General features: G+C 39.0%; 1 protein-coding gene across 1 annotated transcript in view; it reads right to left on the minus strand.

Moving 5' to 3' along the window:
• Positions 1–285: 285 nt before the first annotated feature.
• NTF3 (neurotrophin 3) overlaps positions 286–25,161 on the minus strand; it is a 64,988-nt gene continuing 40,112 nt past the window's right edge. The window contains exon 2 of the mRNA XM_052690570.1: positions 286–3,959. Within this exon, the coding sequence (XP_052546530.1) occupies positions 3,165–3,959 (795 nt within the window). The 3' untranslated portion in view covers positions 286–3,164. The remainder of the gene's footprint in view (positions 3,960–25,161) is intronic.

Here is a 25,161-nt window from a genome sequence, read left to right on the forward strand (position 1 = left end):
AATTTACTTTGACACAGAAAGGCAATTTCAGAATAGCATTCAGTCATTTGGGAGAAAAGCTAAATAAAACGTGTGTTTATAATGATCTATTGGCAAAATAATATTGACAGAATATTGAAACTGCCTAATAGGAATGAGTTTCAAAATACTTAAAATAAGTATTGTGAGCTGAGTGTTTTCTTAACTACTTAAACATATGAAAATGTCAGATAAGGAACTTTTAATTCAGTGTGCCATCACTGGAGCTGACAATAAAATCATCCCAAGCTACAGGCAAAACAGAACTAAGCTTTAACAAATTTATTACAGGCTTTGTTTACAAACTTGTTACAAAATTATACAGCATCTTATGTGTACACAGGTTTTACAAGAACATGTGACTAATGAGTGCAATTGCTCTGCTCTCTGATTGAGATCTGCAGGTTTCTCTTCAATGATGGCCTGATGCAGCTTTCCCCACAATATTTTTTTGTTGTTGACTTTGATGGAATTTGGATCACATCCAAAGTGTAACACTTCTGTTCATTTCTATACTGAGGTAAGAAAGAGGCAGCTGATCTCATAACCTTATGCTCCCTGTTTCTTTCCTATTTAATATGTTTCAGATGATTGGTGTTATATTTGCTTTGATGTGTTTTTGCTGGGCACTTAGAAAACACTCAATGTATTGGTGATGTTAAGAATCATAATGACTTTCTTTAACTAAAATAGCAAATTGTTTTCTTTAAACCTATGAAGAATGATCATTTTCAGTGGTAGAAATAATTAGATTAGAATCAATTCTGATTTTAATTACATTGCTTTAATAATACATTCTCACCTGTATCTAGTATGCTTTCTCTGGATATATAGTGATGTAAACAAGAGCACCATCCACATTCTAGTAACAATGTAGTCACCAATTAATGGGATGTAAGCAACAGTGTCTATCCAAGTTCAGAGGATGCTCTTCTTATATAGATATAGACCAAATTGATGCATGAAAGAGTGAAAACCTCTGAAGTCAATAATAGATGACAATATCTGCTCTCAGCTATTCACTATATCTGAAAATAATCTCTATTTGGAAATTTTGGGTGTAAAATTAGATTTTTAACCTGGAAAATTTTTCAGTGGGACAGTCCTCTTAAAAATATGCTTCTCCTCACAAACAGAAAAATTGATAGTCAGAGGTTATTGTAACCTACACTTTTCTGCCAGTAAAAATAGCACAAGATCTGTTGAGGGTTTTCTTTTGTTTGTTTTCCAAGGAGAGAGAATTCAGAAAAAAAATTTAATCACAGATTAGATACTGAGTTGCTTGTTATATCATCTCTTCCCTTTTAACCATTGCCTTCGTACTAAAACTGAAGCTATTATTGCTTGAAGCAAAGTTAGCTTCTAGTCCATTGAGGTGATTACTTTTCCTCTGAGGTAAATACCCTGGCTTCATATTGAAAACCGAGAGAATTCTCAAAAAAACTTTCTGTTTATGGCCTCCCCTCCAGAATTACACCTCCATGCTCCAGCCTAGTTTTCAGTGTCAGCTATTCCCTTGCTTCTGCTCGTGAGAAACCTGTCCATTTTATGATGTGTAGGGCTCTCTGCAAGGGATTAGGGGAGACCACACAATTTGTTACATTGATCACCTGTTACAGATTCAAAGTTGATTCTCCAATAGTGAAAATTATATGAATAAAGGCACCTTATCACCATATTTTGCATACTCTGATCTCATTTTCACTTCTGATGTGTAACGTGCAACAGCAATGAAAGCCTTAATGTAAAAATTTAAGACCACTATAGCTGCTTTTTTGAAGGGCTTTGTTTTGAGCACTGATTGTGGATTAAGAATTAGCTAGGGACAAATAATTTATGTGGTTCAATCTTAGTTCTGTTGTCTAAAATCTATGACATGATTCTGATTTACTTTTATCACAGTAAGATACCATCCAGTGCATAATATAGCTAATGCAGAATGGCCCTTATCTTCAGGTAGAATAATTATTAGTGTCCCCACTTGAAGTACATGGTGATGCAAAAAATAATTTGAGGTATTTGTTAGCAAGTTTTTCTGCCCTAAACACAAACCTGTGTGAGTAAATAACTCTATTATAGCTATGGTTTACCTGAATTTTAATGACAGTATGGCTCAAAAAGAAAATCTTTTATGTCTCTGTGAAAGGTACCAGGTTTGCTGTGAGCTTCCACTCGATTTTACCTCCATTTAAAACAGGGACTGTGTTACTGAGGAAAACAGTTTCATGTGAGTTTGTGGCTTTGATAGCCATCCTAGGATATAATCTCTTTCTTTATTATAATTCTTAAGCCAAGAGCTCTTTTAACATAAAGACAACACTGACTTTGTTTCTAATTTTAAAATGCAGACAGAGAAGAATGATGTAAAAATTAATCATGAGATAATAGATTAGTGTAGAAGAAAAGGTCAATCACAATAAATGCTATATCCAGAAGAAATAATCATTTATGTATTAATGATCCATTTAGATCTGCTCTTGGTCTCATTAGTTTAGTTACAAACACTTTAGATTTTTAAAATATTGTTTCTAAGATTAACTGTCAGCATTAGAAATAGTTGCAAAACTTATGTGCTTTAAAAACAACAGTGGTTGCTGGATTATAAACAATCATCCTGAAATGCTAACAGGGAAAATGGTCATTTCATTGACAAAACTGACACAATAAAGATAAATTGTATTTTACAGCTACTTGACGACTCTGACAACAACATCGGCTACAGGCTACGACTCATATTTTAGTTCTTTTCTGTTTTAGTGTTGATACTGAATCCAATTAAATGTGAGTGTATAGTGAGAGATACAAATATGTACACAACTCTTGACACCAATCTGATTTTTAACAAGTTTACTAAATAACTGTCACTGGTTTGACTATACTGAATGAAGAATACTGATTTTACACAGATTTTACAGTCAGGTTATGGTGTTCTGCCAACAGACAGTGTCACAAACATAGTCTAAAGAAATCTGGAGTTGCCCATAGCAGAGACTTGTTTATTGAGAGAGAAAGCTTATGTACTGTAGATTTGCTGAAGTTTAATAAATAAGATCAACTTATAATATATAAAACAATATAAACATTTATATGCTACATGCATATCATATAATTTAAAGTAATAACTTATATAGCAAAGAGATGCAGATTTATGTTCTTCCTATTTTTCTTGACAATGCACACACGCAGGAGGTGTCTATTCTTATCCATCTCCAGCCTACAAGTTTATTGTTTTCTGAAGTCAGTGCTCTAACATAAGTTTGGGATGTCTTGCATTGCGAGTTCCAGTGCTTGTCGTCAATGCCTCGGCAGCCATTTTTAACAGGTTTGGCTTCTTTACACCTTGTTTCATAAAAATATTGCTTAACTGGAGAGTTGCCTGTTTTAATTTCTCCCAGCACAGTTACCTGGTGTCCTCTAATGTCAATAGCAGATGATTTGTCCGTGACCCATAAGCTTTCACTGTCACAAACAGAATATTCCCCTCGGTGGCTCTTGTGTTCTGCGTACCTTTTCCTTCGAGATGTTCTGTTTAATACCACTGAATTTCCAACATAATCCTCTGTGAGGTACAGTGGTGGTGGTTGCAGTGGTGTGTTGTCACTCAGGAGAACTCGAGGAGAATTGTAACGTCTCTGTTGCCTTAAGAGGTCTGTATCCATTGAAATAACTGGCTGGAAGTCTGATTTCATATTTTCATCTCCATCCATCTCTTGGTGATCCTCTACTTTCTGCACTATATTTTGATAGTTTTCCTTGACATCTATCATCTGCTTAGAAAGCTTGTTCTTCAAGATGTCTGCCCGAATTAGTTTACTAATGAGAGAATTCATTGAATCTTCTGGCAAACTCCTTTGATCCATATTGTTTGACTGAATGCCACGAAGATATGCAAGAAATATCACATAAAACAAGATGGACATCACCTTGTTCACCTGTAAGATCTACAAAGAAACAGAAAGTCAAGATAAAAGCAATTAAATAAGATTTACTAAATGCTGTAAACATAAAAATTCTTTTATGATTAATTTTTAATGTTTTACTTATGGAGTAAAGATAGATACAGATAGGCTATATGTATTTTAATACATTATTTAATTTTATTCTGTAATAAATGCAAACATTTTACAAATTCTTTTTTAAGCATTTAATTATCCTCTCATGTGCTTTAAAGAATGATCTCACTTTTATTCATTCCTTGTATAGTGACAGACATGCCAGTTAAGTCCCATCTCCACAAATTTAGGTAGCTACTCTTGGGAAAGCATGAACAAGCCTTGATAATGAACAGATGTTAAATCACTTTTGCAGAGTCTGTTCTAATGAGTGGTTGGTTTTAAAGATGCAAGGAGAGTAGCAGACTCTAAAGTGGTGTAACATGAAAAAGGTATGACTTTGCTAAGTGTCAAGAATTTGCATGTGTTGAAATCTCACGAATACATCAAATTTCTGTTCATCAAATGGCTTGTATCTAACCTTAAGAGTATCATCATACATTGAGAAATAAATGCAGTGTTTGAATAGTGCTCTCTCACTCATGCTATGAGATAGAGTACTCTTGAAGAGAAAATACGCAGTTAAGCTGTAAAGTGCAGTTTCTTATATTTTGAACATCAGAAACCAATTTTTAAGCTTTTTTAATACAAGTGGGAAGTCCAGATAGATCCACTGAGCACTTTTTTTGTGGCTCTTTGCTGGGCTGCGGCCTGTTTGCTATTTTTCTTTTTTTTTTAATGAAGTTCCCTTGTTTCATGAGTGGAACAAAATAGCTAGAAATATTCATGGACAGAAGGAAGACTCTCTCCCCACTCCTCTTGAAAATGAAGAGTCTTGTTCAAACAGATCAAAATGAACTCACGACTGAAATTTTGAAAACTGCGCATCCTGTGCTTCTTTTTGTACTGCATTTTAGCCATACTATGCTTAATGCGGATTCCTGTATTGTTTATTCCTAATTCTAGCTTCTCAGTATCTTCTGAAAGCCCTTTGGCCACTTCTGTTTTAATCTTTCTATCATACTGTAGTTGAGAACTATAAGCATTTGTGTAAGGAAGTGTTTTTTCCCTTGTGGATAACTGTTTATTTTGTATTGAATTGCAATTGAATTTAAATGAAACTAATATTCAATGTCAAATATAAGATCATGGAAGAAAATTGACTTTTAAGTAGACTATCTAAAAATTTTACACAGGCAGTGAACTGAAGATGAAAATATTAAACTCATGTTGTTACAGAACTGTCATACCATATGAGAGGCCCTGGGTGAAGTACTGCTCCAAGTGACTGAAAAAAGTCTTGAGATTCATTCTCCTACACTGCAAACTAGTCCACCATGTGTCAGTTTTCTAGCATTCTGGAATGAAGTCACAGACTCAAAAACTTGCAGAACAGCTGATGTTGCAAGGATCCTTAGGAGATCATCTAGTCTAATATTTCTTCTCAAACCAGGGTCAGTTGGAGCAGCTCACACAGCACTAAGTCCAGTCATTTTATTAATATCTTCATGGATGAGCAGTCTAAAACCCATCCAGGCAATCTGTTTCAGTGTTTTATCACTCTCATTGTAAAAAAAAAAAAAAAAAAAAAAAAATTAAAAATATCACTTCTTTCAGTAGTTTCTTCTATTTCAGTTTGTGCCCATTTCTTCTTGTCATTGTATGGAACATACTTGATAGAGTTTAGCTCCACCTTCTTTACTCTTTCCCAGTAAGTATTTCTACACCTTGATAAGATCCATCTGAGTTTCTCTCCTCCGGGCTAAGCAGTCCCATCTTTCTCAGCCTCTCTTTGTATGACAGTCCCTTAGTCATCTTTGTTTCAGTATGTCTATGTCTCCTGTACTAGGGTGCCCAGAACTGGACTGAGCACTGCAGATGTGAGTAAAGCAAAAGAATTACCTCCATTGACTTGCTGGTAATGTTTTGGGTACTGTGCATTTTCTCAGAATAAACTGCAGAGAAATCTGACCTTTTAAAATAAAAATTTCTAACAAAGCATTTTCTGTGTAAGAAGGAAAAAAAAAAAAAAAAGAAAAAAAAAAAAGAGGAAAAATGGGAAAAGGGAATGAAGCAAAACTTGTTTTAGCAACAGTGAGTCCCCTCTTAATAGTTTGGAACTGCAGCAAAATCAGAGCTACCCTCTGTGGATGTCCTTTTATGGACAAGAAATGCGTTTTCTCCATTCTCAGTTTGTCACAGTATGAGTTCGCCTAAATCTAGACAGTTGTTTGCAGCAAAGCTATGCTTTGAAAGAAATTCTTAGATTTTCAGTTAACATGCAGTTACTGTCATACCTAAATAAATACTAACTTCATGTAGATGGATCTCAGAGCCGAGACTGAGCTGTATAAAAGATCTTTTCCTGTGCAATTTAGATTGCCCTTGGTAAATTACATTCCTTTATAAAACAGAAAAGACATTTTAAAACATGTGTCATTCAGCAGATTTCTCATAGCACTCAGAAGAACTAACTCACACATAATATGACACACAAGGCCATAGAATGGTTAGGAAAGCTCTGAGAACACTCTGCTCAAAAGCTGAAAGCATTATTCATGCCAGCATGCAGCTGCATGTAATCACTGGTCTGCTTCATTTCAAAACTAAGTGGCACTAACAAAATACACAAGTTGGAGCAGGTGATGAGGTGAGAAAAGTAAGACTAGAGTTCCTGCAAAGTCCATTTAATATCATACTGCACACAGACAGAGTTAGAGATCTCAAAATCAAATCAGATAAAATAAACTCTTTTTTCTTACCCATGGCAGAACTATGCTAATGGTAAAAATCTTTTGTTGAAAAATATTTTGTTGAACCAAAAATAAAATGTCTTATAAATTTGGTGGGAAAAGTTTATATTACTCTGAAATTTAACCTGCAGTTTAACTTTATCTTAATAAATTATGTGCTACAAAAAGTAAATTGTCTCAGAACAAATCTTTACAGTTTTCTGACATACTTTGGGGACAAGAATTTGGAAAAAAAATGCAAAGTTTGGGCTAAAGGAATTACAGTTTTTTGGGAGTTCCTACGAGACAGTTTTCCTAGGAACTGTTTACCTGTGAAGATAGTGGTGTACTCAGAAATTCCAGTCCAGAAAGATCATGTAAAGTTGGCTGTGACACACAATCTACTTGACATTAAGGTATATCATCTTGCCTGACTTAAGTGAGTCCTCAGTATATATTGAAAAATTGAATCAGGATAATTATCTTTCTGTGCAATATGTACTATATATGTAATATGTAATTTTAATTTTGTAATATGTAATATGTAATTTGTAATATGTACCTTTTTGTTCTGTGGTTATAGAAGATTTTAGAAATATCAGTTTGAATCTGAAAAAATCGACCTACCATCTTCTCTGGATTTACATCAAAATGTATCCCTTATTGACCTACCTGTTTATGATGAATTCATCATTTGACTAGGAACTCAGTATTGGAAGAACGCAGTGGTAGATAGCTTGATTCACTTTGTGCCTGTAGCCTCCTGTACCTCCAAGTTCCATTTCCATTCCATGTTTTGGTAATTCAGGTAGGGCTACTGACATATTCTGCAAAACTTTTTTCCTGAGCTGCTGAGAATCTTTGGATTAGGTTCGCTTTCATCTTCTACTATTCTATGTAGTCTTCTAGCTATTTGGGATGTAGCTTTGAGCTCCTGCTAGACTCTTGCTAGAGGCGGGTACATGGTTCAAAGAAGCCATTAAATATGGTCAGAAAACACTGTGCTATGTGAAATTTGGAGAAGTAGTTGTCATCAAAGTAGGAAAATATTCAATTCTTCATATTTATCCCTTTGTATAGTGTCAGTCTCCCCTTACTCAGAGATTCTACCTCAGCTTTCAAAAGTTATTTAAAACATGTCAACAGGAGCAAAGATTCATAGCAGAACTAGGAGTAGAACTAAATGGCAATTAAGCAGTCTGAATGGTATAAAGGTGCTGTCTATCTTGCTCCACAGCTTTTGCTCTGACCAGTTTTTCTTGTATTCCCACATAGAGGACTTATAGGAACAGATATCACACCATGGCAGGAAAGCCAACAAAAACTGATAATACATAGAGCAGACTGTTAATGTGCGCTAAACAAGTTTGGCTTGGAGACTGCTGACATTCGTGGCATACCAGGTAAAAACAAACATTACTAAAAATGTGATGCATTCCAAAGTTGTTCAATCTTTCAAGTGCAGCTTAGCTTTATTTTATATTAATGGTTTATATTCCTGTGATGTTGACAGGGTATTGATGCTGTCTAGCATATGCGTCTTGCGGAAGTCCTAAATTTAGGAGAAATAAACAATCTTACCTATTATTTGTATTAAGAAATGAAATCCCCCACCAGACTCTGGTAAATTACTTTCCAATCTATTCTGACACAGTGCTTCACATAAGATTGGAAAGCTTTCCTTTGTTTTGTTTGTGGTGATTAAAAATAATAAATATCTTCTATTTTGATTACCCTCTGAACAGTCTACACAGCTGAAGTGAAAATGTCATTTAATATGTGCTGTGAAAATAGTGAAACCCTAGTACTGTGAGACACAGCATAAGTATCCACTTTTAAGTCATTGCTCTGAGGAGCCGGAATAGAAGCTGGTGTGACTGGTGAATTTTTCATTCAGCATTGTAATACCCAACATGATTTATGTAAGTCAGCTTGAAGTATGTGGCACTTTCCAAAAAATTTAAGAGCAGCTTTTTTTTTTTTTTTTTTTTTTTTTTTCTAGACTAAGCAATGATCATTTGCAGGGGCTGACAGTTTATTCAGGCTTTTGCATGATAACAGTGCAATTATTCTCATCACTTGCTAAACTCTCAGAAAACAAGAAGTAACAAAATGCCATTTTCATTTCCTAATCTTTATAACTTTGTTGATAAAAAATGCAGTCCTTACCTTCTGTGCTTCGGGAGGGAGTGAAAATGTACAGAATGAAAAATATTACTGCATTATGAATAGTCAGATGGCAAAAGATAGATTATGATATAATTGTACATTAAATATGTGCACATACTTCAGAATAGAAATTGACTATTTGTCAATATCAAATTGATTATCTTTTGTTGACCATATTTCAACAACACATGCCTGTAGGAGAATTTATTATGATAGATGGCTACAGAGCACTGAGTGCCCCAAGAAATGCTATGACTCTGCTGAACATTTCTGTTTCTCAAGACACAGAAATTTCAACATACCCAGTTTGAAACCAAAGATTTCACAAGAGCCAGGCCCACTAAGAAGCCTAAGAATTCAGACACAAAATCAAGTGGAACTGGGTTACGGCAGCTCTATGTGTTAACTCTCCCTTTCTCAGGGCCAACCAAAATGTAAGCTAGAGTGAAGGAACTTGAAACCAATGCATTCCTCCTGCAAATGGGCTGGGGAGTAGGGAAAAACACTGTATCTGAGGAGGAGGGACCCACAGTAGATCAGTAGCTTTTAATTATGAGTTGCTCAAGGCCATTTTCAAGAGAGAACACATCTCAGCACTTGAGTCCCAACAGTCTCCAGTGAGAGGTGTACCAGTTAGAGGTATTGCAGTAATGGAATTAAGCCTATTGAGTCACTGTTTTTTCCTCTAAACAGTTATGTACTCGAGTATGAAAAGCTCACTTGCACTTCAAACAAATCTACCTTACTTATTATTACAGTTGTGTTCTTGACCCCTACCCTCTATGGAAAGCTTTCCTAACTGGTGAGAGCTTTGTGAAAGACAGAATAATCACAAAATATGATAATACATCTGCTGTGAGGGGAAAATGCTTTAACTGTTAAACACACTGTGTAGAACAGCAGTAACTTTGGTTATTTTCTGATGCAGCAGATTGCAACTTTTTGTTTGTCTGCATTTGATTCTTCTGCAAATGTATCTTTTTGGAGATTAGAACATGATCAATTTACACATACCTATTTCCAAGAGAAAGGTCAGGAACAGTTTCTCAGTGCTTACCTCACTACTTGGAACAACAACTGCTTCTCACACCTTGTGCAATGGTAATTCTGTTTAGGGTTTCATACAGCCAACACTGACACAGAATTCTGGGCAGCTGAGACCTCCCAGAGGTGCTGGACACTCTCCAGCATCTTCTACCTATTCCACCAAGAGGCTTGACTATTAACAATGTGTACCAACCGCACTAGTTGCATCCTCTGCTCTGTGATCACCTACAGAAGCAGGAAGATATCTCCTCAGTCACAACTAGGTCTTTTTCTATTTTAATTCCTTTCCTCATTTATATTTTTGTGACATGATGATTACAGCTGTCTGCTTCTGCCCAGAATGCCATCATGTAGTTTTGCACTAACCAGTTGAGTAATCGCAAATTGAGAAAGTCAGGGTGAGGTCATGACAGGTTGGGATCCTGGTTCCTCCAGTTTGCTGCAAGATTTTAGTAGAGTCAAAATCTCAGTTCATGACTTTCTACATCCGCAAAATAAGGAGCTCCATGAAATGATGTTGGCATTTTGTTATTTTGGATAAATACTCTAACATCCTTTGCTTTCTTCCTCAAATTGCTGTCTGTTGTTGCCCTACTAAGACTAAAGATTTTGTCTCTCCACAGAAGGCTTGACAATATTGCAGTATAATGCCCTTAATGCTATATGGGAGGTGTCTGTTTAGAGACTAATGAGACATTTAACATAAACATTCCATAAATGTAAATCATCCTCTTTTCTTTTACAGCTCTCATGTCACTGATATTTGAGAACTCCAAAAACATTTATCTGCATTAATACAGAAAAATTAGGGTTTTTCTTGTTCATGTTTAAACAGACTGGAAACAGAGAGCTCAGATGTAATTAACAAGGTTGTATGAGCATTCTGTTACAAACCAGGAATAAAGAAAATATCTTTATGTGTTTTCATGCTGTACTGCATCAGAAAACCCTGCTGTAGCTGTAGCTGTGGTAAACAATTTCTGCAAAATTCTTCTGCTTTCATATTATTCACTGTGTAGCTCTGAAAATTCTCCAAGGTAACAAGAAATATAAAGGTCAAATTCTTACTTAAATTAATAAATTCCAATGACTTGATTAGATTTGTGTTATTTTTACAAAAAACAATAATTTCCCCACAGTTTTGCATTTGTCTATTTTTTCAGTTTTGGGATGTCGTTTTTTTTGTTGTTGTTGTTTGTTTGTTTTGTTTGTTTTGTTTTGTTTAAGCTTGGTTTGGTTTTGTTTGTTTGTTTTTGGAAATCACTTGAAAATTAGAAATAGAAAGCACAGGAACTAATCCATGATGGAGAATAATATAAGGTCATACAGTATTTTCATTGCTAATTGTCACTAGCAAAAGGATCAAGCAGCAAGCAAATTAAATTTGCAGCGGAACTGGGAAGGTATGCAAACAGCAGTTAGCAAAGAAAAATACAATCTCTGCTGGGGAGATGAAGACATAAAATATTGGCAGAAAATTACAAAATGAGAGTTGAACTAGAAATTACAACTTAGTATACTGGGAGAATAATGATCTTGAGCATAGACCTAAGAATTGTTGAAAACTTTAGAGAGGTATAATATGTAATAAATGCAATTGCCATGGCATTGCATTGCAGAGCTAGGAAGGAATTTTTGTAGCACAGCAGAAAAATCAGGAAAGCTGTTTGAATGTTGGAAGGTATTGTCATATAAAAATAAAATAAAGAAAGAGCAGCAAAAAAGACTACAAGGTTTTTATAACTGATATTTAAGGAATTTGCCTTGAATGTGCCAGTTTTTGCTATAATGTGATAAAAAAAGCGTGACAGAAAAACTCGTGTAAAGATCTAGAAAGTGTGAACACTGCTAAAAGCGAGTGTTCACTGTAGGGTGGTGCAAAGGAATGCAATCAGGAAAAATGAAATAGAAGAAAGAGAAGTTAAGCTGATCATCAAAATAAATTCTCAAGCTCTACAAAATATTTGCAAAATGCCCAAAGCCACACCAAAGAGGCCTGTTTTTATGTTTTGCTACAGCTCTGAAAATCCATCTAAATTTTGTTGTTTTTTTTTTTTTTTAAACTCTTTGACAATCCTTTCAAATCAATCTGGATCTACTTTGGCTCAAACAGGGCCAATAAATTGTTTTGTAATAGTCAGACAGTAGTTCCTGTTTCTTCTGGTAGGATATGAAAGAGCAAGTTTTTAGAGACTTTGCAAAGTAAGATATGAGGTATAAAAACATGAGGTGTTTTCATATTTACATTCCCACTGGATGAATCGTTTGCATGCAGGATTTTATTTATTTATTTTTTTTTTCAAGGAAAAATGAGAAAATTTCAAAAACATATATTTTTAGATTAGATTTTCTGGTGTTAAAAAAGCACAAGCAGAAAAGTCTTTCAAACTGTGAAATTCACAATAATGTTTTGCTGCAATTTCATTTGAAAGCAAGAGGATTTCTGTTTTGCTTTGCCTTGTTCTGTTTTAAAAACTGAAACTTTCCTCATCTATCTTTTTGAGTATTTTCTAATTTAATTTTTCTTTTTATAAAGTAAGGAAAAAAAGTCAAATCAAGCAAGCAAGTAGAGGAAAGAAAGAGTCAGAGTTCCAAAAATATTAGACCCTCACTGTGAAGTCCCAGATCCATTGACCTTGCTTATGGATACAGGAGAAGTTCATACTCAGAAGGAAATAGAGAGAGAGAAAATGCCAGTTAGAAGTTAAGCGACCTTTCATTCATAGTTCTAATGAAGATTTCTGAACAGAACTTGAGATGCTTTTGTTGAAAAGAGAGCTTCTCTTCCATTTTCTGATGGCTTTACTGTGACCTGATAATGCACATTTGCCTGGAAAGCAGTAATGCTATTTGGGTAATAATGTATCTCTCAAGGTCTGTAAGGTATCATTTGATTGGAACGAGCACCGTTCCAGCTCAGAAGCTTCTCCCAGACAGTGCATGAGCCTTGCTGTGTCTCCATATGTAATTCACTTCTGCTTCAGCTGTGTTCCATGGGACTGGGACTGTCATTATGCAAGGGACTCAGTGGAGAAGCCCTATTTCATTTTAACTAAAACTGAACCCGTGTTTGCTTTGCAAAATCCCTTGGCTCCTGATTGCTTAAAAGCTGTGCAGAAATACATCCTTGGCAATTTTGTGAATCAAGTTTGTTTTCTGAAATGCCTCTCCATACTCCACAAAGGTTCACCAACCTTCAAATAGAGAAGACAACATACTAGACATACACATGCAAAGTTTTGGGCGTAGATGCTGTGAAGGCAGGATTTCTGAAGAACAAGAGGCCTGCTCCAAATAAATTCAATCACCAGAAAGATCTCATGAATTCAGCACAAATTGGACAAGGCTTTAGCAGATAAAGAGGTGGTGGGGATGACAACGTGGCTACAGACAGTGGCTGTTGGACCCTTGCTCTGTCATACATGTAAGATGCAACTCTATTGTTTGTATCCAGACCATAATAAGGAATTTTTACTGCACTATAAGACTAATACATCTTTCATGATTATTGCGCAGGTGTAGCAGTTTGCTCATAACTAGCTTGAAATATGGTTAAAGTCATTCTCAGAGAAAAGCAGTCTGTATTTCTGATAGATCATAGGGAAGTGTGGGAAATGTAAGATTATAAGTTTTTCTCACAAAATCACAGAATTGCAAGGGTTGGGAGGGACTTGAAGAGATCATCAAGTCCAACCCGCCCGCTAAAGCAGATTCCCAACAATGGATTGCACTGATATCTCCATAGAAGGTGATTCCACAACCTCTCTGGCCAAGCTTCTCCAGTGCTCTGTAAAACTTACCATTTAGAAATTCTTCTGCATGTTTATTTGGAATATCCTATGTTCAAGTTTTAGGCCATTACTCTTTGTCCTAACACTACAAATCACTGAGAAGAGCATCGCCTCATCCATTTGCCTCCAACCTCCCTTTTGATATTTATAAACATTAACCAGATTCCCCCTCAGTCTTCTTTTCTTCTGGCTGAAAAGTACCAGATCTCTTAGCCTTTCCTCATTAGGGAGATAATCCGGGTTCCTAACCACGTTTGTAGCCTTTTGATGGACTCTCTCTAGAAGTTCTGTATCTCTCTTGAACTGGGGAGCCCAGATCTGGATACAGTACTTCAGATGTGGCCTCACTAGGGCAGACTAGTGGATGGCCTCCTTCAACCTGCTGGCCACACTCTTTTTAATGCACCTGAGGATACCATTGGCCTTCTTTGCCATGAGGGCACACTGTTTGCTCATGGCCAACTTGTTATCCACTAGAATACCCAAGTCCTCTGCAGAACTCCTCTCTGGCAGGTCACCCCCTAACCTGTAATGCATGAAGTTATTCCTCTGCAGGTGCATCTGCTCTTAATGAACCTCATAAGATTCCTTCATGCCCAGCTTTCCACTCTATCTAGGTCTTGTTGAATGGTAGAACAACTTTCAGGTGTGTCAACCACTGCTCCCAGCTTTGTATAATCAGAAAACTTGCTGAGGGCTGACTTTATCCCTCCATCTAGGTCACTGATAAGGATGTTGAACAAGAGTGGACCCAGCACTGATTTTTCTTAGCATGAAATGTGAAAAATAATTTTACACAGCTAGTGGGCCTTCTAGGCTTGTATATTACGTCAAGTTACAATAACTGGCATTGTGGTTTAACCTGGCAGCTGGCTAAGGACCACACAGTCATTCTCTCACTCTTGCCTGTCAAAGTGACATAGAGATAGAGAAAAGAATAATAGCTATCTTTGTTTATATATATGAATGTATACAAGAATTGATTGTACAAGCAATTGCTCACTACTCCCTGACTGATGCCCAGCTAGCCCCCTGAGCAGGGGAAGAGAGTAAGATACTCATCCTCCCCTTCAAAACTCATTCTGCATGATGTCATATGGTATATAATATCCGTTTGGCAGTTTAAATCAGCTGTCCTGTCTCTGTTCCATCCCAGTTCCTTGGGCCCTTTGCTAAGAATGCTCCTGGCTCTGTACAACACTGTTTAGCAGCAACTGTAAACATCAGTGGGTTATCAGCACTGTTTTTGTTCTAGAGCCTATGCTTAAACATAACATCATACCAAATATTCTGAAGAAAACAATTCCTTCTCAGCTGAAACTAAGGCAATATCCACCCCTTAACCTTATTCTCTTATTCGTCTTCAGGTCCCACAGTTTCTACACATACTAACTAATTACCATCACCTACCTCATTTTGTTGTTCGTTAATATATATATACACATACATTATTTCCATAGTCTGTGGGCTACCTATTTAAATTGTCCATGTTTATTCCTATAGTTCACAACTTTGAGCTCCATCTATCATAACAGTCCTTCAGTGCAGGAGGGATGATTCAGTGTTGGGTTACGGCATGCAGAATCTAGTTCTGGTTCCATCAGAGTTCATTCTTGTTTAACCTGTGTAGTTCCTAGTGTACTACTGTAAAAAGGCATATAGGAACCATAACAATGAAGACATACTATATTAGGTAGCAATTCAACATCACACAATTCAAATTATTGGCTCTTCTCACCCAGCATCCAATCACCTTGAGGTACACAATGGACATCCCCATCCACAATACTCACCATATGCACTTAGGTCTCTGAGCAAAAGCAATCCCGTGAATAGGTTTGCCTTTGTCTCAGGCAGAAATAACCCAGCCTGTTTTGGCCAGCTCGTTCTTTACATGCACCACCTGGTCTTTGTCCTCTTCTACAGTATGCAGGAGGTTTGACTGGGCAGGATCAGCTCATTTGGCAGAACCCTGAGTGTTGACTAACCGTGCGGCTTTTGTCAAATGTACACTTCAGGGTTTGAATGTCCCAACGCTCGCTGGTCTCAATGCAGTCTTTAACAGTCCATTCACCCTTTACTTCAGTAGCTTCTGCAGCTCATTGTATAAGAGTACATACAGCAGCCTTCCATCTTGAATGCTTTCTCACGATGCAACAGACCCATCAGCAAACATTTTCCAGCACTTTATGATGCAGTGGAACCTCTTCAGCATGTGTAACCTTCTTTTCTGGTGATGCGTTGAAATCTTTAGTCTTTGAGCCAGTCCATAATCACTTCTGAGCTTCCTGGATGACTGAGATTCCCTTTTTGAAACTGATCCATGTGATCCACTTACTCCACGTACCATCAGTTGGACGATGTGGGGAGGACAGGACCCTCCCTCTGAACTCCAAACCAAGCACAGGCAGGTGGGGTGCCAAAAGGAGCTGTGCTTCACTACCAACCACTTCTGAAGCAGCTGAGAACTCTTCATTTGCTGCCAATATCTCTTTTTCAGTAGGAGTATAGCAGGCCTCAGATCCTCTGTATCCGTGATTCCAAAACTCCTGGGGTCAAACTTGTGTGTCAGCTGTGCCTTTCTTCCTGAAGCTCCAAGCAAGGACATTCTCCCCAGTTGCAGAACAGAGCACTTTTTGTTACATCTTGCCCTGTCCAAACTGGCCCAAGGGCTACTGTGTGAAGTATCTCCTGTTTCGTTTGTTCTAGGGCCTGTTGCTGTTCAGGGCCTTATATGAAATCATTCTTCTTCCACATCACTTGATAGAGGGAGTTTACAATCAGACTGTGATCTGGAATATGCATTCTCCAGAAGCTCACACCACCTAAGGAAGGTTGTGTTTCCTTTTTGTTAGTTGGTGGAGACACAGTGGTTATTTAATTGATCATGTCCTTGGGGATCTGGCAGTGTCCATCTTGCCATTTTATTCCTGAGAATGAGATCTTCTGTGCAGGTCCCTTGATCCTACTTTTCTTTATGGCAAGATCAGCTTTTAGAAGGATTTAAATTATTTTCTTCCTTGTCCCAAAAACAACTTCTGCTGTGTAGCCCCACACAGTGATGTTGTCAGTGTACTGCAGGTATTCAGGAGCTTCTCCCTGTTCTGGATCAGCTCGTGAGAAATGTCAGGTTTCTGTTTTGACACCTGGGGCAGTCGATTCCAGGTGAACTGGACACCCCTCTAAGTAAAAGCATACTGTGGCCTGAACTCTGCTTCCAGAGGGATTGAGAAAAAAGCATTCACAATGTCAGTTTTGGCATACAACTTGGCTGCCTTTGTCTGCAGTTATTATCTGGCAGAGCAATGTGGTGTGACTTCACTCTGGCCACAACTGTCCACTGTTAGGCAACACTTTTCAATGGACTTTTGCACTTGTCATATGGGACTACTGAAGGGTGAGCGAGTCTTGCTGGTTTCTCCTTGGTTCTCCGGTTGGTGAATCAGCTCATGAATGGAAATTAGGGAGTCCCAGTTGGTATGATATTGCTGCCAGTGCACCGCTGTACTAGCAACCAGCACCTGCAGTTCTATTCTTAGCAACCTCACAACAGAAGAGTCTCCTGAGTCTCCTGAGGTAGAAGAGTCTACCTCCTAAACAAGGTAGACAGCTACTTAATATCCTCTGCCTCCAAGGCAGCTATCCTGAAAACTCGCCAATACCCTTTTGGGCCCTTGAACTACCCTATTCTGAGACAATCTGTACTAAAGATGCACAGGCCTCTGAGCCAGTTGCAACGGAGTCCTTTTGCTTACTTTGGCATCCAGTACAGTTAATCTTTGCGATTCCCCCTTACTCCAGAAATACAGATGAGTTTCACCCCTTCATAACTTGATGGCATTAGAGTACGTTGTGCACAGGTGTCCACTAAAGCCTCGTATTTCTTTGGTTCTGAAGTGATAGGCCATCACATCCACACAGTCCAATACACCCGACTATCCCTTTCCTGCATCTGGCTGCAGAAAGAGTCCCTCTAGTTTTGGTTACGGTAGTCATTACTCATCTCTGGTGTATGAGAACCAAAAGTCTCATTGTCATCCTTGGATGTAAGATTGCACTGTCTTCGCTGTCTGGAGAACTGCCTGCTGGAAACTGAAGCCTCCATATTGCCTCCACTCGTGTGATTGTTTTCCCTTGCAACTCAAGTTCCCATGCCTGTAGGGTTGAGGTGGGTTTCCCGTCCCACTTCCGCATATCCTGTCCATGGTCATGAAGGTAAAATCCCCGGATGCTACATGTTGTGTATCTGCTATATCCTCTCTCTTGAGCAGAGGAACGCTTACTCCTAATGGATGAAGTATGAGTTCATACAGCCAGAGGAGCAGTTGAAGCTGTTTCTTTTCCTTTGAGTTCTTGAACCAGTTTCTCCACAGCTGCGACACGGGCCCTTGGGGAGGAAGAGAGATTATCTTCATATTGTCAGAGCAGGCTAGCCACTTCATCCACTATTGGTTTTTCATCATCTTTCCAGTTCCTTCCTGCCAGGCTGCTGGCGTATGATGATGGTGCATTCCATACAACTCTCTGCCACATATTTCACGTACATATCATGTCGTCTGCATCTTGGGAACCGGTATAATTGTCCAAGTTAATTGCGTACATCATCTCTACCACAGAGAGCTCCCTCGAGTACTAGATACCTTTCTCCATTGTGCTCCATATGCCTGGGTTAAGTACCAGGTCTTCCTTGAAAGGATATCTTTCCTTCAGGGCTGACAAGAGTTGCCGCCTCGGGGTGAAAGACCATATTCCTTTCTCAATTGCTTTGTCAGTGCCACTTTCCCTAGAAACAGATCCCAGCTTCTTGGCTTCACTACCTGCTAAGTTCAGGATACTGGTTCCACTATCCCAGAACCTAAGCAGCCAGGTGGCAATATGCTCACGTGGCTGATAGCTGTAATCTTCTTGCAAATCTCACAGTCCACTTAATGTTAGGAGTCAGATGGTTTCTGTTTCTTCTTCTTCCTCTTGCTTTTGTGATGATCACACTCCATTTTTTTTTTTTTTTCTCTGCACTTATAAACTTCTCTCTTTGCTAAGTATTCTGACTTTTGTAGACATTTTTCTTCTTGCTTATAGGGCTACTGATATGGGTACTATTTTGTTCCCCAGTTGAACTGTGGGGTTTGTCAGGAGGCCTGGAGTGACTATAAGACTGGTTGTGAGGATCATGGTACCTGCAGGGCCTTTCAGTAGGGTTGGAGTAACTGCAGCGTCTGTCAAAAAAGGGCAAAGCAACTGCAGAATCTGTCACAGGGTTTGGAGTAGCCACAGGGACCATCATGAGGGCTGGAGCAGGCAAAATGTTCGTTGCAGGAGTTGGAGATACTGCAGTCGTTGCAAGAGGCAGAGAAATCGCAAGGTTCATTGCAGGAGTTAGAGCAACCACAGGGCTCATTACAGGTGCTGGAGCAACCGAAAGGCTCAGTTGGCACAGGACACGCGCCAGTATGCTGCAGTGATTTGTGCCTCTTTAGGACTGCCAGGGCAACGGCAGATCTTTTCCAAAGATTCTACTAGTTTTTCAGGGTTCTGCTGTTGTTCAGAGGTGAAGGTCCAAACCACTATGGGTGCCCACTCTTTTAGGCACCTGCCCATACCATCCTATACTCCCTGCCCCTCAGAACTATCCTGCCTTGGGGCAGATGTTGGGATTTTATTCTGAAATAATTGTTTAATCTTAAACATAACCGGAAACATACTCGTGACTCACGCTGGTTTGAACATCCCATAGATATTCAGATTTCTCAAGAACTGTTGTAACTAGCTCTTGAGCTCTCGGGAAAGAAGGAAAAGTGAAAGGGAGGCTGAGGGACTGATAATAGTATAAACAATATGGCTTCCCAAACCCACAGGTGACCGCAGTGATGAATACGCACAAAACAGCAGTTTCTCGGCTGCCAATTTTATCATGATGCAAGACGAGGTCACACAACATAGCAAACTGAAAACCTTAATCTAATGCCCAGTAATGACAAACAGCGCAGCAGGGAAAATAAGCAGCACACAAGGTGCTACACAATACAGTTTCAGGAGCAGACTCTTAAGGATCTCCTGTTAACATGCTCTGGTCAGGTCTGCTGTTATCTCAATCCTTTGTGCCCCATGCTGTGTGCCATAAAAGACTGTTGTGGTTTAACCCAGCAGGTGGCTAAGCACCACACAGTTGTTTGCTCACTCTTCCCAGTGGGTCAGGAGAAAGAACTGGGAAAAAGAACAAACTAGAACTCATGGGTTGAGATTTAACTAATATAAAAACTAATGTAGGGAAAAGGAAAATAGTTATGACTATATATGTGCTCACACACACACAAATGTACATAACTAGGAGGAAAAATTGCACGCACCGATACAGGTTGGGGGATGAGCTGCTGGAGAGGAGCTCTGCAGAGAAGGACCTGGAATCCTGGTGGACGACAGGTTGGTGGGCAGCAGGTCAATAGAGGTGATCCTCCCCCTCTACTCTGCCCTGGTAAGGCCTCACCTGGAGTATTGTGTCCAGTTCTGGGCTCCCCGGGACAGGGATCTCTTGGAAAGAGTCCAGCGGAGGGCCACAAAGATGGCAAAGGACCTGGAGCATCTCCTCTATGAAGAAAGGCTAAGTGAACTGGGTCTGTTTAGCCTTGAGAAAAGAAGACTGAGAGGGGACCTGATCCAGGTCTATAAATATCTAAGGTGTCAGGGGCAGAGTGGCAAGGCCAGACTCTTTTCAGCAGTGTGTGGAGATAGGACAAGGGGAAACGGCCAGTAACTGGAGCATAGGCAGTTCTGCACAAATGTGCACAAGATCTTCTTTGCAGCGAGGGTGACGGAGCACTGGAACAGGCTGCCCAGGGAGGTCGTGGAGTCTCCTTCTCTGGAGATGTTCAAGACCCGCCTGGACACCTGATTGTGTGACCTGGTGTGCTTTGGCAGGGGGGTTGGACTCGATGATCTCTGGAGGTCCCTTCTAACCCCTACGATTCTGTGATTCTGTGTTTCATTCTCTACCTCATCACCACCATCCACACCTGTGGTATCTGTTCATAGCCCAGATACCTTATGAAGCCCCCGTGGAGCCCTTCCTGCCCTCCTCCATGCATCCCATCTGCTTGCCTGTTTCTATTCAATCTCTGTAGCACAGGGAAACCTACAGCCTTACTCTGCAGAAGTGTCCTCAAGTCTCTGGACAAAAGAAATTTCTTTTTCAATTAATTAAGGAAAATGAACTTTCATTTGATGAGGAATGTGTGTTATTAAAGCATTTCCTTCTCATAAGGACTACCCAGCAGCTTCTTCAGTCATATACAAAGATGAAAGTAGCTATAGTTGGTGTGGTATTAGTAGTTGTAGCTGTGTATATATGTGTATATATATATGTGTATATACATATATATTTATATATATATATATATATATCATTTCAAATATCAGCACAAATAAGTACTCTTAGTCTTTTGAAACTGTTGATCCTAAGGGCCAGAAAGTAGGATTTTCAAAAACAAAGCTGCTACTTCTTTCTTTGAAATAACCAGAATTTTTAGCATAGATAGCAAGGAAAGCATTGTTAATCCAATATAGGAGGATCTTAGAGTTCCACAAACTAAAGCTCTTACAAATATTCTCCTCATATAGAAGAATGTATCTTAGATTTTGTAAGTCTCTGTGTCAAAAAAGTCACGCAATCAAGCACTATGTTTGGCACCAAATTGATGGTTGTGGTTTAACCCAGCAGGGTGTAGTTTAACCTCTGCAGATGGAGGAGAGAACTGGGAAAAAAATGTGTACTTTGTGAGCTGAGGTAAAACTATTTACTACGACAGAAAAAAAAGAATAGGAAAATATTTTTGAGTATATATATATATATATGTATCTATGTCTGAATATATGTATGTATGTAACAAGAGACACGTAGGCAATTGCTCACCTCTCCCTGACTGATGCTCAGCTCACCAATCCCTGACTGTTGCTCAGCTAGCCCCTCAAGCAGTGGAAGAGTGAGATGAATTCCCACCTCCTTCAAAACTCCTTCTACATGATGTCATGTGGTATGCAGTATCCCTTTGACCAATTTAAGCTAACTGTCCTAATTCTGTTCCATTCCAGCTCCTTGGGCTCTTCACTAAGAATGGTCCTGGCTCTGTACAGTACTGCTTAGCAGCAACTATAAACATCAGTGTGTTATTGCTTTTGTCCTAGAATCAAAAACATAGCATCATACCAGACACTCTGAAGAAAACAATTCCATCCAAGCTGAAACTAAGACAGCTTGTCTAGTATGTGAGACAACTCTTCCAACAACGTTACCCAATTTTAAAACAGGAAAGGAGGACTCTCCTAGAACAGCTCCTAGCTGCAGTGAGAGCTTACAAATACAATATGTGCCCTGAAAGACTGTTTTTTTCCATTGGATCTGAATCTTCAAAAAAACTGTTGTGCATTTAGAGAAAAAGTCATCCAAAGTATTGGCATTACTCTCTAACAAATTGTTTACACATAAGTTCTGTCCTGGGGGTAAAATCTGTTTGGGTAAATCTAGGTATTCTGCATTTTTTTTTCTTGAAAAAAACAAAACAAAACAAAACACAAGTTCTTACTGAAGATATTCATGCATTTCATGAAAGTGTCCTTCTGAATTCTGATCATCATGAGGGTTAGTTACATCATTGGATAATTGCCTTGCAGGTAAGATACGAGTTGTGGAGGCACTGGTGGAGTGCTACCCTCTGTTTTGTGAATGATCAGGTATTCACTGCTGTCAGGGCAAGATATCATATTTGGGTGCACAAATCAAACTGCAAGAATAGATGCAGTGTGCGTGAGAGCAAACAGAAGGCAAGGAAATGCTGTTGGCAGTTATACTGCAGGCATGGCAATGCTGCAACATGAAGCTTTTTCTATACATAGGAATGGCTTTGGCAAGCACCTGCTTTTGCTATGATTTTACAGCTCAGACACTGAAGCTCAGACAGGTTACGAATCTTCTCTGAGGTCATGCAAGCCCAAGGCCTTGTAAGAAGTGCGGGCTTTCAGGTTTTCTTCTCAAGAGATGTAGGCTGTGGTTGGTTCTACTCACTGAACTAGCCTCTTCCTCTTGGTTCTTCTCAACTCACTTCAGGCCACAACTTCCTTTCTACCCCAGAGAAAGTTCACTGAGTAAGCAGATCAAAATGAGAGGTGCTTCTATGCCATATGTCTTTCCACTGAAAGGGTAGTAGAGGGAAACAATCCTTACGGATAAGTCGGACGTAATTGGGATGCAAGAGGAGTGAAAGATGAAGATCCGGAAAACACTGGAAAACTGCCTATGCCTGGATCATGCAGAAGATAACAGGGGCCTTCAGGAAATAAGAAAAACTTGCAATAAACCTTAAAATAGTAGGACAGTGCAAATCAGGCATGACAGTTCAATAATGCTCCCCGGCATCAACGCTTTATTCAACAACAATCACCTCCAGGAGTTTTAATTTTTCATTTAGCAAAGGCGTGGTCCTAGACTTGAATTTTTGTAGTAGAAATCCTTATTAAATCCTTATTAAAATGAAGCCAAATGCTCTTGTGCTTCAGGAAGTAGGAGAATAAGGGAAGATTGCTTTGGATAGCAGTATAACCTCACCGTGTAGCCTATACAAGGAGAGATGCACAGCTGCAGCATCTCCCCAGGAGCAAAGTCCAGAATCACACTGTATGATAACTGTTGAGTCACGGCCTGAACCACTGATTGAGCACCTGGAGAAAGGACCCTGTCATCCCTGGGAGCTTCTGTGGCCAGAAGGGGTGGAGCCTGGCTCCACCTTTCTTAGACCTCATTTAAGGGCTGACCGCCACTCTGGAAGGATCTCTGGTTGGAGATCTTGTGGAGTTTCTTCTGTGAGCCTAGATCTTCAGAGATGAGTGAGCACCTTTACTTCTCCTTTAAAATACCATTCTGTCTGTGCTAGTCTCTTTGCTGTTTTGCTCCTGTATTGCCCTCTACTGCATTAATCTTTCCAATTGTAACACGCATCAGGTTGGAGACGTGATTCCTTTCTGTTTTCTCTCCATACCACACACTTTCTTTGCTCTGGTAGAAGAGTTGATTACTTCATCCTTTCTTTTTCTCTGACTAAAGTCATGGAGCAGTTAAATCTCCTGTTCTCCTAGTTAGCTACTTTCCTTAGGAAGGAAGGAGCCTGTGGTCAAGCTTGAACTGTCTGCCCTTCTGTCATCTTAACACCCTCTCTCCATCCACTTCTTCTCGGAAGGGTGTATTGAGTGAGCAACTTCTGCTCTCCTTGCTGCTAGCAGAATTGCAATGAGCAGACTGAACTTCAACAGTCATGAGAACAAAGTTGTGGGGAAGAAGGAGAGAGATGTATTCTTCTTCCATATTCCTACCTGACTACTTGGTGGCCATGGCAACGTGGTGGATTTAACCCAGCAAATACATTGTGTACATAGTCAGAGATGAAGGTCTGTGTTAAAACAATATTGGTTATTACAGGTACTCAAAAATACGGGACTGTGTTCATTGAAACCTATGAAAGACGAGCATCTTCCTAACATGATTTCAATCTTTTACTAGAAAATATGAAAAGGATCCTGCTTTAAGTACAAAACAAAGCAATCTCATCTTTAGAGACTTTTGGCAGGGGAACATATTGGAAAAACTCTTTAAAGTTAAGAGGCTAATCAACATTTTTGGATAACTGGATGCAGAGTGGATAATGTTCTCAGGCTTTATTGACAGTGGGAATACAAAGAGGTTTGATGCAAACAGTGAAGGAAGCTAAGGTAACCTTACCTGTGGCTTGCACTGATGGGGAGATCACAAATACTCAGGGAATATTTCTGTGCCCTCCAGGAAAAGCAGTGGCATACACATACCTCTCTTCTGTTCCGTGCTTCTATTTTCTCCCCCTAGGCCTCCATCTTTTTGTTGAAAACACATTAAGCCTCAGAAATTTCTAGTCGTGTAATGAAGGTCTATTCTATCTCTTTTTACTGTACACAGGGGAGCACAGTCTGCAATTTCAACCTTCAATCAAAATACAGTGAAGTGAAAAGCAGAGAAGAACGTGGAAGGTCAAGACTGAAAGATTCAGGATATCTGGAGTACTGAAGTCATTTGCATGTGCAGAGATTAAATATACAGAGAAAATGCTATGTCCATGTTATTTAGTGAAGAGAGGAGACACTTGGGGACTGCTAGAAATTACACAAAATTGCGGACTATCTAGTCTCATTTTAAATTACTATGCCTGGGGAGAAATCTGTATATGCAACTCATAAATATCAAAGCTCAGAAGTTAGTCTCTGCCTTCAGTCATACAGAAAGCACAGACTATAGACTGAATTACATACAACAGATCATAATCTGACATTGTATCTGAGCTGGCTCAGTATTATATTAAGCTAATGTCAGTACTGATTAATTGTAATGAGGAAATCCTG

The sequence above is a fragment of the Tympanuchus pallidicinctus genome, unplaced genomic scaffold, assembly GCF_026119805.1.
Source record: "Tympanuchus pallidicinctus isolate F22 unplaced genomic scaffold, pur_lepc_1.0 scaffold27, whole genome shotgun sequence".
Taxonomy (NCBI): Eukaryota; Metazoa; Chordata; class Aves; order Galliformes; family Phasianidae; genus Tympanuchus; species Tympanuchus pallidicinctus.